Below are 12,742 nucleotides of genomic sequence, written 5' to 3' on the forward strand. Positions count from 1 at the left end.
TAATACTTGAAACTGATAGAGAAATTTTAATATTGTTTTATTTCAGCAGTATCATCAAGGCCTTAACAGACGTCATCGCTTAAAACATGGTTAGGAAAGGTTCATAGCAATAAAGTCACACGCACGCTGTTTCCGGCTTCCTGGTTGTCGCTTTCTTGTCCCTCCAAATTGTTCGCTTCCTTATATTCACTTCCTATCTAGTCGCTTCCATGCTTCCGTAGCATGTAATTGACAGTTGCGTGACTCTGTGATCATGAAACAAACTCAAATTTACATTCGAAAGTGAAACTGAAAGATCGACACCACGCTCAAGAAAGTCACAGCTTCCCATTTTCTCTCTGGCCAGTTACACCAGATTGCATTTCGAAGCGTTCTCCATTCCCAAAGCGATCTTGATTTGCAAGAGAATTGCAGCGATTACTCGGCACTCAGCTGTAACTTCTGAAGTGAGGATACGCGATGCAGAATTACCGGCACTCTCTTTGGAGCGTCTTGAGCAAATGTCGCCCCAGGTGTGTTGAAAGAGTTTACGGAAGCATGGAACCGATTTGGAAAATGCTAATATCTAAGGTTTCTATTGCTGGAAGACAGACTAGACATTTTATTGATCCATTCTTCGCAACCTATTTTGACGAAGGAAAGATTATTCAAAACAAACTGGATCGCTTGGGCAACCATTCTTCCCTGTGTAATGTGATAGCGACGATTGTTAATTTTGCGGCCGCGTTGTTGAAGACTGCTGTTGCAGTCGAATGCTTCTATCATTTCAGACCTTATTACTGGGTGATCTTGAAGATCTTTTTTCAACTCGTATGTGTTATCGGCAGAGGAACAAGCACGACCATTGTGGCTATGGCGGCTGTCTTGAAGTGGATCGTGATTATGACTCTACGATTGACCTCAAGGATCTTTGTGGGGTTAACAACAATCGTCGTTTACGTTTTTTCTTGGCTGGCACCAACTGCCTTACTTGCTTTAAATGGTATTGTCCGTGTTGCAAAATTCCTAACAACACCAGCTAGAGGACTAGCTATCGTTTCAAGGACTGACGACTGGAAGCTTTTTCTGCAATTGTGCTTTTTGTGTGTCGTTATTATCACAGTGACAGTGCTTTGGCGACGTAGCACCAACCGTGGCCCGCACTCGTCATCAAGAAACGGTGGGTAACAAATATGAAATAGCCTGTAAATCACTCTAACATTCTATTGTCTGGCGGACCGGCAGAACCGACTGACAGAGTGACTAACCGGCTGACCGACCGATATGATGACTGACTGACAGACAGACAGACTGACTGACAGACAGACAGACTGACTGACTGACTGACTGACTGACTGACTGACTGACAGACTGACAGACTGACCGACCGACTGACTGAGTGAGTGACTGTCGCATGGACGGCGGACGGACGGGAAGAAAGAAATATTCTCATCTTATACTTATCATTTCTTTCCATCTCATTTCATTTCATTTTAAAACAACAGTCCTCCCAGACCCACCAGTTAGCAGCAGCAGCCGGCCTATTCCATACTGTTGGCAGTATAAGGAATCAGATTCCTACCGGTGGAGCAACTTCGGTCACATCGATAATGTTGCTTTTGAAAAGCTGTTCTGTGACGTAGAAAATCTCCAAGTGAACGTAGTCCTTAAAGATACCAGTTCTTTGAGGTGAGAGGAAATAATATAACCTCTAGCTATGAACTCTTGGAAATTTCACTTGGGAGATATCATCTCATGATCTGATATTTCCCAGTTTTGGCTGCATCGTAATACTTAAGATAGAATCAGTCGCTTTCCTTGACTTGCAGGCTTTCACGGTGCCATTTTCTATTTCAGGGGATTGAATTTATCATCAGGACAGGTGACTGTCAACTTTGAACACAAGTTCATGCAGTTCGGCTCTTCTGCCCAGTTCTTGCTACGCCGCCTCTCTACACCGTCTTACACTAAATGGGTGTGGTACTGGAAAGACGATGACGGATGGAAGAAGTACGCTAAAACGAGGGTAGATACGATTCTCCTCTTACTTTTATTCAAGACTGAGGGACCGGTCATTATTTATCGGGGGGGGGGGGGGGAGGGTGGGAGGATTTTCCGCTAAAAACAGTAACATTTAGCCGATCCCACTTTAAATGTTACTTTATTGGAGTGATGCTCCCTCATAACTCTTGATAAATTTCATGATCCCCCGACCCGATTTCTTTGCACACATATACACCTTTCGCCGTGTATATTAAGAGTCCCTGTCCATAAAAATGGAAAATAACTCGGCAAGGGTCAAAAATTCGATTTCGCTCATATTTTCATGGTAGATAGGCTAGGGCATGACAAAAACTACTGGATAGTTTTTTTGGCAAAATATCCTTTTATTTCAAAGAAATATGCAAATTACCAACTTCCGTTAAAATTGTCATTTGACGCACCATTTTATTAAACAAGTTTGAGAGCCTCGCATGCAAAACCACATTATTCTTCCGTCTCTAAAACACTCAAATATTTTTGTGCAATGTTTAAATGTGTACTGGGTTGGTTTTAGGGAATGTTGCGTTGTCTTTTTGGGTGTAAAATAATTAAATTTCGAAGACATGTATTTCATTCACTTAAAAGTACTTCGTGTATATAATTAATTTTCACCATGTGCGAAACCTTCAAATGGTTTAAGCTTCTGGTGGTTGAATCGCACAAGGATGATCTACAGATTCCTGTAAAAATTTCTTTGGGCAGATGACTGTGAGCGACGCGAGAGCTTTTCAAAGTACGCTAAAAATGCAAATATTTGACCATTCCCTCGTCAAATTTCAATTTACGGGTTAGACGTAAATTTTAGCATGCGCCACATGACTTGACCAATGTTAAGTTGAAATAGACACAGAGCTGATAATTTCGAAATGTTCTAACCTCATTTGTTGTAAAAGGCAGGTCCAAAACCGATTTGACGTGTTTCTCTCACCACTCGTCGCACATAAAGCAGAAGTTTGCTTTTGTTTACATAAAGTCCGATGTACATCGCCAACTGTCAATCATAATCACCACTGCATCTAAGTCAAAAACGGCTGAGTCATTTGTAGATAGTTGCTTGCTTTGCACTACACCAAAATATTACGTTTGATCATCATGGTTTGATGGCTCTAATCCTTGCTTGCAGCGGTTCCTTGTTCGTCACGCAATACTGTCATCCCATTTTAGGGGGTAGGGATAGGACAATTTCTATCCTAATACATAAGGCTCCGCAAGGCTGGGAACCATTGGGAGCACACAGTCGTGTTGAGTAGGGAGAGATTAAGTTAAGAAATGAGAAGAATGAATAGTTTACAAATTACCCCTGTTGTTATCTTTAACTCGACCACCGCTACCTACATGCCCTGCGCTGAATACTGTAACGCTAAACTCATACCTAAGTCTTTTCGCCCTGTGGAATTATTTTTGGTTTACATGTAATACAGTGGGCTACCCCCGGCGAAATGGGTGGTGACCGTTTAATGGGGCTAGCCGCTTAAATAGAGGTTGGTGTACCTTGAATATTTAATTTTTCACTATCGGTTTATAAATTTCTTGGTGAACATGGAGTCAATTCAAGACAATCATGACAGACGTGTATTTGAATTATCACTCGTCATGCACCTTCAATTTCAGACTCTTATCTGCCATCGCCCTTTCCAAAACAAAGTGTTTAAATTTTGGGTGGCCGCTGAATAGGGGTAAAGGCAATAATGAAACCCTTACCGGAACGACCAAATGGTGGCCGCAGAGGTAACCGGTCAATAGGTGTTTTATTTACAATATTTTACTGAAAATAATTTTGGACTCTATTGACAACAGTCCTCTATTTTCTGTTACAAACATAGCAATGCCTCGCCACTAGGCAAACAAAATACGTCAAATAAAATGGCCTGGTCAGGGCTATTTACTCACGTAATTACTAGTTAAATTTAGTCTGTTTTTCTCATGAATTAGACACGTTGTGATTTCCTATTTTTATTTCAGCTAGTTCTTGCTTCATTGATCTATAATTTGTTTCATGGCGATTTTTTTAAAATTCTAGTGAGTACAGGCACTAGCTTCATCAGCTGTTGTCTGAAACATCAAAACGTACAACAAACGTGATTTGGACCGAGGCAACGTACACTATAGAATACGATTATATAAATATACACATATTATTATATATATGAACAAACAGATGAAGAATAATTAAATTGTTTCATTTATCGTGAGAGTGCTCTATACAAAATGGATCAAAATGTGCAGCATATGCCGTGACAGCATTGTGTGACGAACAAATAACGGCTGTAAGATTGTGCTGCACCGACACGCTTATCAGCAATGGTCAGCAGTCGATCAAACGTATTATTTTGGCGCAGTGCAAAGCAAGCAACTATCTACAAATGACTCAGCCGTTTTTGACTTAGATGCAGTCATGTTCATATGTGCAGAAAGATGGTCACAGATTCATGATATTCGACCAATAATAGGTTGACAGTTGGCGATGTACATCGGACGTTAACCTGTAAGCAAAAGCAAACTTCTGCTTTATGTGCGACGAATGGTGAAAGATCGACTAGAAACACGTCAAATCGGCTTTGAACCCGCCTTTTGCAACAAATAAGGTTAGAACATTTCGAAATTATCAGCTGTGTCTGTTTCAACTTATTATAGGTCAAATGATGTGGCGCATGCTAAAATTTACGTCTAACCCGTTAATTGAAATTTGACGACGGATGGTCAAATATTTGCATTTTTGACGTACTTTGAAAAGCTCTCGCGTCGCTCACAATCATTTGCCCAAAGAAATTTTTACAGGAATCTGTAGATCATTCTTCTGCGATTCAACCACCAGAAGCTTAAACCATTTGAAGGTTTCGCACATGGTGAAAATCAATTATATTCACGAAGTGCTTTTAAGTGAATGAAATACATGTCTTCGAAATTTAATTATTTTACACCCAAAAAGACAACGCAACATTCCCTAAAACCAACCCAGTACACATTTAAACATTGCACAAAAATATTTGAGTGTTTTAGAGACGGAAGAATAATGTGGTTTTGCATGCGAGGCTCTCAAATTTGTTTAATAAAATGGTGCGTCAAATGACGATTTTAACGGAAGTTGGTAATTTGCATATTTCTTTGAAATAAAAAGATATTTTGCCAAAAAAACTATCCAGTAGTTTTTGTCATGCCCTAGCCTATCTACCATAAGAATATGAGCGAAATCGAATTTTCGACCCTTGCCGCGAAATTAAGAATTTGTCTGATTTTTACAGGCAGGCACTCTTAAGTGCTTTTAAGGCCATATGAAAGCACTATCTCTAACAATGACGTTCTTACAGTGTAATGAAGCCGCCATGGTGCAGTCTCTTGATCCGTGTCTCTTGCTAGTCTGGATCTCGATACCTGATCAGGGTTCTTAGCAAAAGTGTCTAATAAACTATAACAAGCGACGTAAATAAAAGCGAGGTCCGAGGAAGCAAGCCAATCTAGGGGGTGTCCGAGGACATGTTCCCGCGGAAAATTTTGAAATTGTAGGTTGCCAAAGATGCGATTTCATGCTTTTTTTGGGGGGGGGGGGGGGGGGGGCCATAGTGTTACGGAAAAATGAGTTGTTTATGATCATAAAATTAGACGTAGCAAGTAGCGCTGTTTCACATTTTTAAATACTATTATTTTCTTCCTGCAACGTCTCAGTCTGTAAGTCTTAATTTATGGTTATATGAGAGCAAATTTTATTAAAATTCGATTTTACACCCTTTGGAATTCCGCCGTTCTACTGAGAACCCTGTGACTGATGTCAGTTGACATACCAGCAATCTAGCCATGCCAAGTGCTTGGAAACCGCAAATTTACTTTTTAGAGAGCGAAATAGGCGTCCACCAAGTCTGTATGGGCATGTGACATTTAGCAGTTCCGGGCAGTTTGGGCTCTAAGTTATGACTGATCCCCCCTTCTGTTATCCTAAAAATCAAATGATCCCCCCCCCCCCCAGGTTAATTTATTGTTGCGGAGCGAGCGGAGCGAGCGAGCAGCAACATAATCAGGATTTAAGAAGAATATATAGAAGGGGGTACGAATTCTCGAATTCATCACTTTTTACCAGAATGCATTGCAGTTAACCAGACTGCACTGCGCCACTTTTACTGGAGTACATTGCGCCACGAACAACACGAGGATGTCATACTCGTCGAGCCGTCGTCCTTTTTCGCGTGGATTCCACTGAGAAAGTTTGCTCTGATTTACCTGTAAAGCGATGTGAAGGAGATCGTGCTTGACTTTCACAACCCTTGCTATGCAGTATGTGAAAGTTTGTAAATCTGGACGATTAATTGTGACATCTTAATCTTAGTATGTCATTTCTTAGCAGTCTCGTCTCCTTCGCCGAATTCTTAAATGAAGAGAAATCGTCGTTACTAAAGCCTGTAGAATAATTAAAACAAACGAAAACCGTGGAACACGCTGATTTCATAAATGCTGCAATCTATTCCTTTTCATCGAAACATGAATTTAAGCTAAAGCTTGAGCATTTTCACACATCGCGGTGGACACGTTCTCGACACAGTCTGTGTGTTCTTCTGTCGAGTTCTAGAGATATTTAATGCGTGCCAGTACAGAATTTATAACTTAGATTTCTACTCCTACAATTTCCACATCTTTCGATTTTCGCGATCTGGTAAAGGAGAGGCTGATGTGTATCGTTTTATGTCCAAACATACTTCAGATTACAATGTGCTTTTTTGTCTCGATCCTTTGACACACCTCGCCATCGATGCGTCATCATGCATGAAGTTGATGCATACAACGACAGATTTTAAGTGACACCACGATTTGACACTACTTTGAGAAATAACAGTTAATGTAAGTCTTGGAACGCGCAGGTAAATGAATCACGGCGTTAAATATGTCACTATCAACAGAATGTGCCGCAGCATTACTATCTTTTAGATACCCTAGTTGTGCGCTTGGCTAAATTTATATATTGTTTTATTGTTAGCTTAGAAAACGCCCAGAATTTAACTCATAACTGGAGGTTTCAGCACCTACCTATCCAGGCTGCATATCAGGGCGTTGAACGCTGAATTGAGATACCATAACTTTTTTTATTCGTGGTATCTTTATCTAGCAGGCAATCTTCGGGTAGAGGGTTTTAATGGCTTTGCAGAATTTTTTTTTTCTTCTTTTGTTTTTTTGTTGTCTCTAAGCAATCTCCCGGAACAGGGCAAGAGGACATAGAGGCCGCATATCTTAAGAACGAACAAATTTACTTCTTTCAAATCCGCGCTTTTGATTACATGATCGTATTCTACGAGACATCCATGTACCAGCAGAATATTAATCAGTTTACCAAGAGAAGCGTCAGGAGAAGACCGCTGTTTGTATCTGAGTCTGTATTGGAGACTTCACAGAGGTGAGTGGACATTAACTACACAATTACAGTTACCATAACTACATGAAACTACTCTGCTGGTTTTAAAAAAATGGCCGTGTTTTTTCTCAAAGTTTCGATGCATTAGCAACGATATCATAATACCCATTTGCGCCAGAAGTGTTCAAAGAGGCGAGGAAGCGAGATGAAAGAAAGAGATAGGCTTGCTCTCAATGGAAAAGGAGAGGAGGCAGAGTAAAGGTGGACTTTCACGTGCTTCGTCAAGGGGAGTGGGTGCATCAATATATATTATATTTCCCAGTAATAAGAGATGTCAGATTCGAATCCTCGGGCTCCTTCGGGGCAGATTGATGTCAGTACATTGTTTACTCCTTTCCTTAAATTTTTCCTGCGTTGTTACGATCCCATGTGGAAAAAAGATGGCGGTTTTCAATTTACCAGTAGCCATCTCTTTCCCTACGGAGGATTATTTCACAGTATTGTTTAATTACTATCTGTGTCTTTGTTGTTGGCATTTCGCAAATAAGCTGTTTTAAATTGTTGCAGCCGCTGCTTTCATAGGATTCGTTACAAAACACCAACACTGACGATACAGCTGATGAGCATTTCCTCTATTATTTTAAACATTTCTTTTTGCTTTCTCCGTCTTATTCTAGTGATTTGAAGGGTGAAGATACGGATTTTGAACGAATCATCATGAAATGTGACAGTAGAGAATTTCAAACTGTGTTCAAACTTTTTCACTCAACAATTCCGGAATCCAAGGCCAAGATAAGGAGGGTAGAGAGGATCAAAAATGACTTCTTACTTGAGAGATACAACAGGTATATGTATGTATGAACCACGATAGTGTGTGCTATTTTTGTAAACAGATCTGCGGGGAGTTCTTGGAGACGAGGGCGTGAAAATAGTCTCTATGAATTTGGACTCTCCACGTAACCGAAGAATGTTTAGGCCTGAGTCTAGTGAGAACATGGGCGACTTTCGCGGCAAAGTTATTAGTTTCTTAAGAAACTGTTGGGCTGCATGGGTCGGCACTAAAAAATATTTAGCTATTTATGAACGTGAATTCGATAAAGGCAGGAGCCATAATCGGGGACGGAGTCGCGTGTTTGTGAAGCTAACGTTTTGAGCGTTAGCCCTTTGTTAGAGCAAAGATCGTAGAGTCTCTACTCTGACGAAAGACTAGATTAGACTGCTTGACATATTTGCTAAAGGAAGAAGGATGGTGAAGAATGGAGAAGATTAACACGGATCATAAACGACGAACTTGAACTTTTAAAGTTTCGCAAACCGTGACGTAACTCACTAGTGAAGACTCACTTGTTTCTAGAGATCTATAAATCACCATACACTCTGATGATCCGGCTGCAAGTCAGTTAATCCCGTTTTATCTTTCCTTATTTAGAAAGCGCGAACAAATGAAAAAGAAACTAAAAGCCTCCAACTGTGACAAAATCGAAAAGTTACTTTTTCATGGCACGACACAGGATGTTATTGACGCCATCTGCAAACAGAACTTTGATCACAGGATGCGAGGGAAAAACGGAACAGTGTACGGTGAAGGCAGCTACTTTGCTGTGAAGGCCTCGTACAGTAATAACTACAGTAGCCAGAGTGGAGAGAAAACGAGGTTCATGTTCCTAGCTAGTGTGCTAACGGGAGAGTACACGCTTGGAACACATGACTTTCGTCGACCCCCCCTGAAAGATCCAAATAATCCTGCAAGTGACCTGTACGACTCGTGCGTTGACAACGAAGAAGAGCCAAATATTTTTGTCATTTTTAATGACGAACAGTGTTATCCTTCATATTTGATTAAGTATTGTTTACAATAGCTTTAAATATGTACTGCAGACTGACCAAACTGGTCTTCTAAAACTGAAAGAACGGATTTGCAGAACGTTTCAAAACATACGATTTAGTCCGAATAGAATTGACCAGTACACTGAAATGTATAGGTTTTCTTTTCCAGTAAAGGACACTGCCAATTATAGCAAACGGCACTTAGGCGTTTAACTATAAGAAATCAAACTTAAAAAAGAAACATGCGGGAAAATGTAGAGAACCCAAGTCACGGTTCGCTTCATTCTTTCTTTTAATTGGCCAGAAACAAAGCAGCATATTCGTTCTTATTGGTTAGGTCAGTTTCCCAGCATTAGGCTTTCCACTTTCACTGAGTGCGTTTCATTTCCCAGTATGAGTTAACGTGTTAATGAGTTCATGATAGCAAACTAATAAACGTCGTTTGATGTTGCTCTTGAGTTGAATTTAATTAGGTTGCCTGGTAGGTACTAGCGTAGGTATATTAAACCGATCCCAGCGAACATCTTGGAGACGAGTGCGGATTTAGCGGTAGGTATTTAGCGTGCCAAAGCAAGTTGGCACGCTCAAAAAAATCGGACCAGATTACTTTGGCAGACTAGACTACGCATATATCTATTTAACAGGGATGTTATATCACTACAGAATACATTGCTTACAAAGTCAGCAGCAAACCTGGTAGAGAAGTCATGAACTTTAGAGGTTAGACTAAGAGTTCTATACAGGCTTTTAGCCAGATGGGCGTCCAGGCGTCCTGTGGACGGCCATTTTCTATAGAAAATTGTTTTACTTTTCATATGTTGCCTTATAAATTGTTCCTTTGAGCAGGCTCTATAGCACATCTTGGACGGCTACTTTTCAAATTCTAGCTAAAAGCCTGGTTCTATAAAATTTTTCTTGAATGTCTAGAACGAATGTGACCCCTATAAGTAAGAAGGATCCTTTTCTACAGCTACTTTTATTAACCATTAACATTAGACACAGAAATAAAGTTCTTATTACAACAATACACAACTGACCAGAGCTTCGTTTTATCGGGCTTCTACTGTACTTGATCGAGGCACAGGAACCTCTCAATGTTCCAGCGAACGTCCTCAATTTGCGGCATTTGTTTAAATTCCAACATGCAATACCTCCATAGAAACAATCTTGTTCATCCGCTATCAACTCACGCAGAGGTTTTTCGTATTCTCGGTATTGGACTGGAACTAGCTTGCAACTGAGGCTAATGCGCAGAGTTTTTTCAAATGCAAATGACGTTTGTCTCTTTTTAATGATATTCCCCCGCATGAGCCTCCACTGCAAGCTAGTTCCAGTCCACTACCGAGAAGACGAAATTGCATCTGCCGTTAACTTTAAAATTACGACTTTCCTGGTATCTTCGCTGCTACAGCGAATTAAGGGCGTTTTCCATTCAACCAAATTCATTCCAAAAAACATTCGAAACGGGTACAAATCGTATGGAAATTTTCAGGGAAAGTTTTCAGAAAATCCCCGAATTTTACAGTTTCCGACAAGCAAACCATTAGACTGAAAATTCCGGGATAAACAATTCCGGGAGGAAATAAAATGGAAAAGAAATTCTCGGTAAAAAATTTCCCAAAAAATTTGGGTATATTTCGCGAGGTCACCTTTCCCGAAAATTCCGTAAAAGGCTGTACCATTCGTTACTGGTAGTTTCCGGAAATTCAAAACCAGAATTTTTCATCGAATGGAAAGCTTCCTAAATCTCCCAAGTAGTATGTTCATTACCTTTTAGTTTACCTACTTTGCTGAAAGATAACTTGTTCATTATATGACCATTTTTCTTCCAATTCCACGCAGTTCCTCTTTTTTCTTTTTCGCGCGGTGCACGTTGGTTAGGTTTTGTCGTTAAGACAACTCGTTGAGGAATACGAACCGGTGGGCGTGGTGACGAGTATGTGGTCTACTCTAGCCTATGAGAGGTGCTCAGTGCTGTACTAAACACATTTAAAGGAAAACCACTTCATGCGGCAACTCCGCTCGGCGTGGACGCTGTAAACTTTTGGAGCTTAGGAATACTTTTTTCAGACGATCTGCTTAGATAGAACGCTGCATTAAGACCATTCCCTAGCTTATTCGCACCTTGATAAGGTTGGCGCTGAATAGTTACTTTCAGCAGCATCCCTCGGCGTTGAAGTTGAACCAAGATTGAGATTCTAATTATAAGCTATAAACTAGGCTGAATAACTACTTCCTGCAGTAGTGGACTCTGTACTAAGATCTTCTGAGCACTGAGTCAAGACTATTTGAGCTTCTTGGCGGGGTTGTATCAGTGAGCTCTGCACTAGACACAGTTGAGGCTGAATAACTAATTGTCTAGTAGACCCACTCAGCAAGGGCGCTATGCCGCAATGATTATCTAAGCCTTAAGTTAGGGTTGTACCAGTAAGCTCTGCACTAAATAACGTTGAGGCTGAATAGCTACTTTTTGTAATAGAACCACTCGGCAACGACACTGTGCCAAGACTATCTGAGCCTCTTGTCGCAGATGTACCCGTAAGCTCTGCATTAGACAGAGTTGACGCTGAATCGGTACTTTGTGTAATACAACCACTCGGCAAGGACGCTTTACCAAGATTACCTGAGCTTCTCGTCGGGGCTGCACCAATAAGCTCAGCACCAGACACAGTTGAGGCTGAATACCTACTTTGTGTAGTAAAACCACTTGGCGAGGACGCTGTGTCAAGATTATCTGAGCTGCTTGTCGCGGATGTACCAGTAAGCTCTGCATGAGACACAGTTCAGGAAGGTTCTGGTTGAAATATTCCACAATATTGAGACTTCTCTTTGGCCATTGCTGCATACCGAGCCAGTGAAGAAAATCTGGTTGTACGGCACTCCGGATCAAGGTTACTTGAGCTTGCTGTCGTGTTTACACCATTAACTTCTGAACCCCACACAGTTAAGGCTGAATAACTCCTCCGTGCAAAAGATCCGCTTGGATAGCATGCTGCACCGAGATTATTGAAGGTTCCTATGGGGTGTGCACTAGCAATCTCTGAAGTGAAAGGTACAGGTAAGGGCGGGGCTAAGGGCGGGGCGAAGGGCGGTGAGGACGGTTGACAAACTGATGAATATTCAATGATGTACTCTGGGTAGAAGTGATTGGTATCGTAGACGACGAAGATGGTTCGGTTTGCTATTTTATCCACACACGAGCCGTGCAGAAGGGTGTCGACATTTGAAAAATCCTTTGGTGGTGGGCTTTGATAACTGGGGTGGCCTTTGGTATAGTAGCCAACGAGAACTTTAGCCAAAAACATATACTGAAACAAATCAGAATCTCTCTTCGCGTAGGAGTGGCTGGATACGGCATTGACTGCAAAGTAGGTTCCTTGGCCAAGCTTAGGCCTCTTGTTCTTGTTATGTAAACGCAGATGAAAGTTCTTTTCACAGATTGTCTCTACGTTTTCTGAGCAGGTTCCGTGAAACAATTTCTTTTCATTAACCTGTTGCTGATTTAAAAGCTGAGCTTTCCTCATCATCTTTTCTTTACTCCTTTAAAATAGAACATAA

At 40.9% G+C, this 12,742-nt stretch overlaps 2 protein-coding genes across 3 annotated transcripts in view; one reads left to right on the forward strand and one right to left on the reverse strand.

Moving 5' to 3' along the window:
- Positions 1 to 10,216, forward strand: part of LOC110050638 (protein mono-ADP-ribosyltransferase TIPARP-like) — a 15,010-nt gene extending 4,794 nt beyond the window's left edge. Inside the window, exons 2-7 of one of the 2 annotated variants that reach the window (XM_089275403.1) lie at positions 47 to 1,159; positions 1,485 to 1,668; positions 1,837 to 2,005; positions 7,194 to 7,399; positions 8,035 to 8,202; positions 8,787 to 10,216. In XM_089275403.1, coding sequence (XP_089131529.1) covers positions 460 to 1,159; positions 1,485 to 1,668; positions 1,837 to 2,005; positions 7,194 to 7,399; positions 8,035 to 8,202; positions 8,787 to 9,216 — 1,857 coding nt within the window. In that variant the 5' untranslated portion in view covers positions 47 to 459 and the 3' untranslated portion in view covers positions 9,217 to 10,216. The remainder of the gene's footprint in view (positions 1 to 46; positions 1,160 to 1,484; positions 1,669 to 1,836; positions 2,006 to 7,193; positions 7,400 to 8,034; positions 8,203 to 8,786) is intronic. The other variant, XM_089275404.1, reaches the window with a different exon arrangement.
- LOC110055952 (protein mono-ADP-ribosyltransferase PARP11-like) lies at positions 10,142 to 12,711 on the reverse strand. The gene has a single exon (XM_089275415.1). It carries the CDS (start codon positions 12,709 to 12,711, stop codon positions 11,968 to 11,970), a length of 744 nt encoding a protein of 247 aa, XP_089131541.1. The 3' UTR covers positions 10,142 to 11,967.
- Between the last annotated feature and the right edge of the window lie 31 nt (positions 12,712 to 12,742).

This window comes from Orbicella faveolata, unplaced genomic scaffold (assembly GCF_042242905.1).
Source record: "Orbicella faveolata isolate gen_17 unplaced genomic scaffold, um_ofav_v1 contig_36, whole genome shotgun sequence".
Lineage (NCBI taxonomy): Eukaryota > Metazoa > Cnidaria > Anthozoa > Scleractinia > Merulinidae > Orbicella > Orbicella faveolata.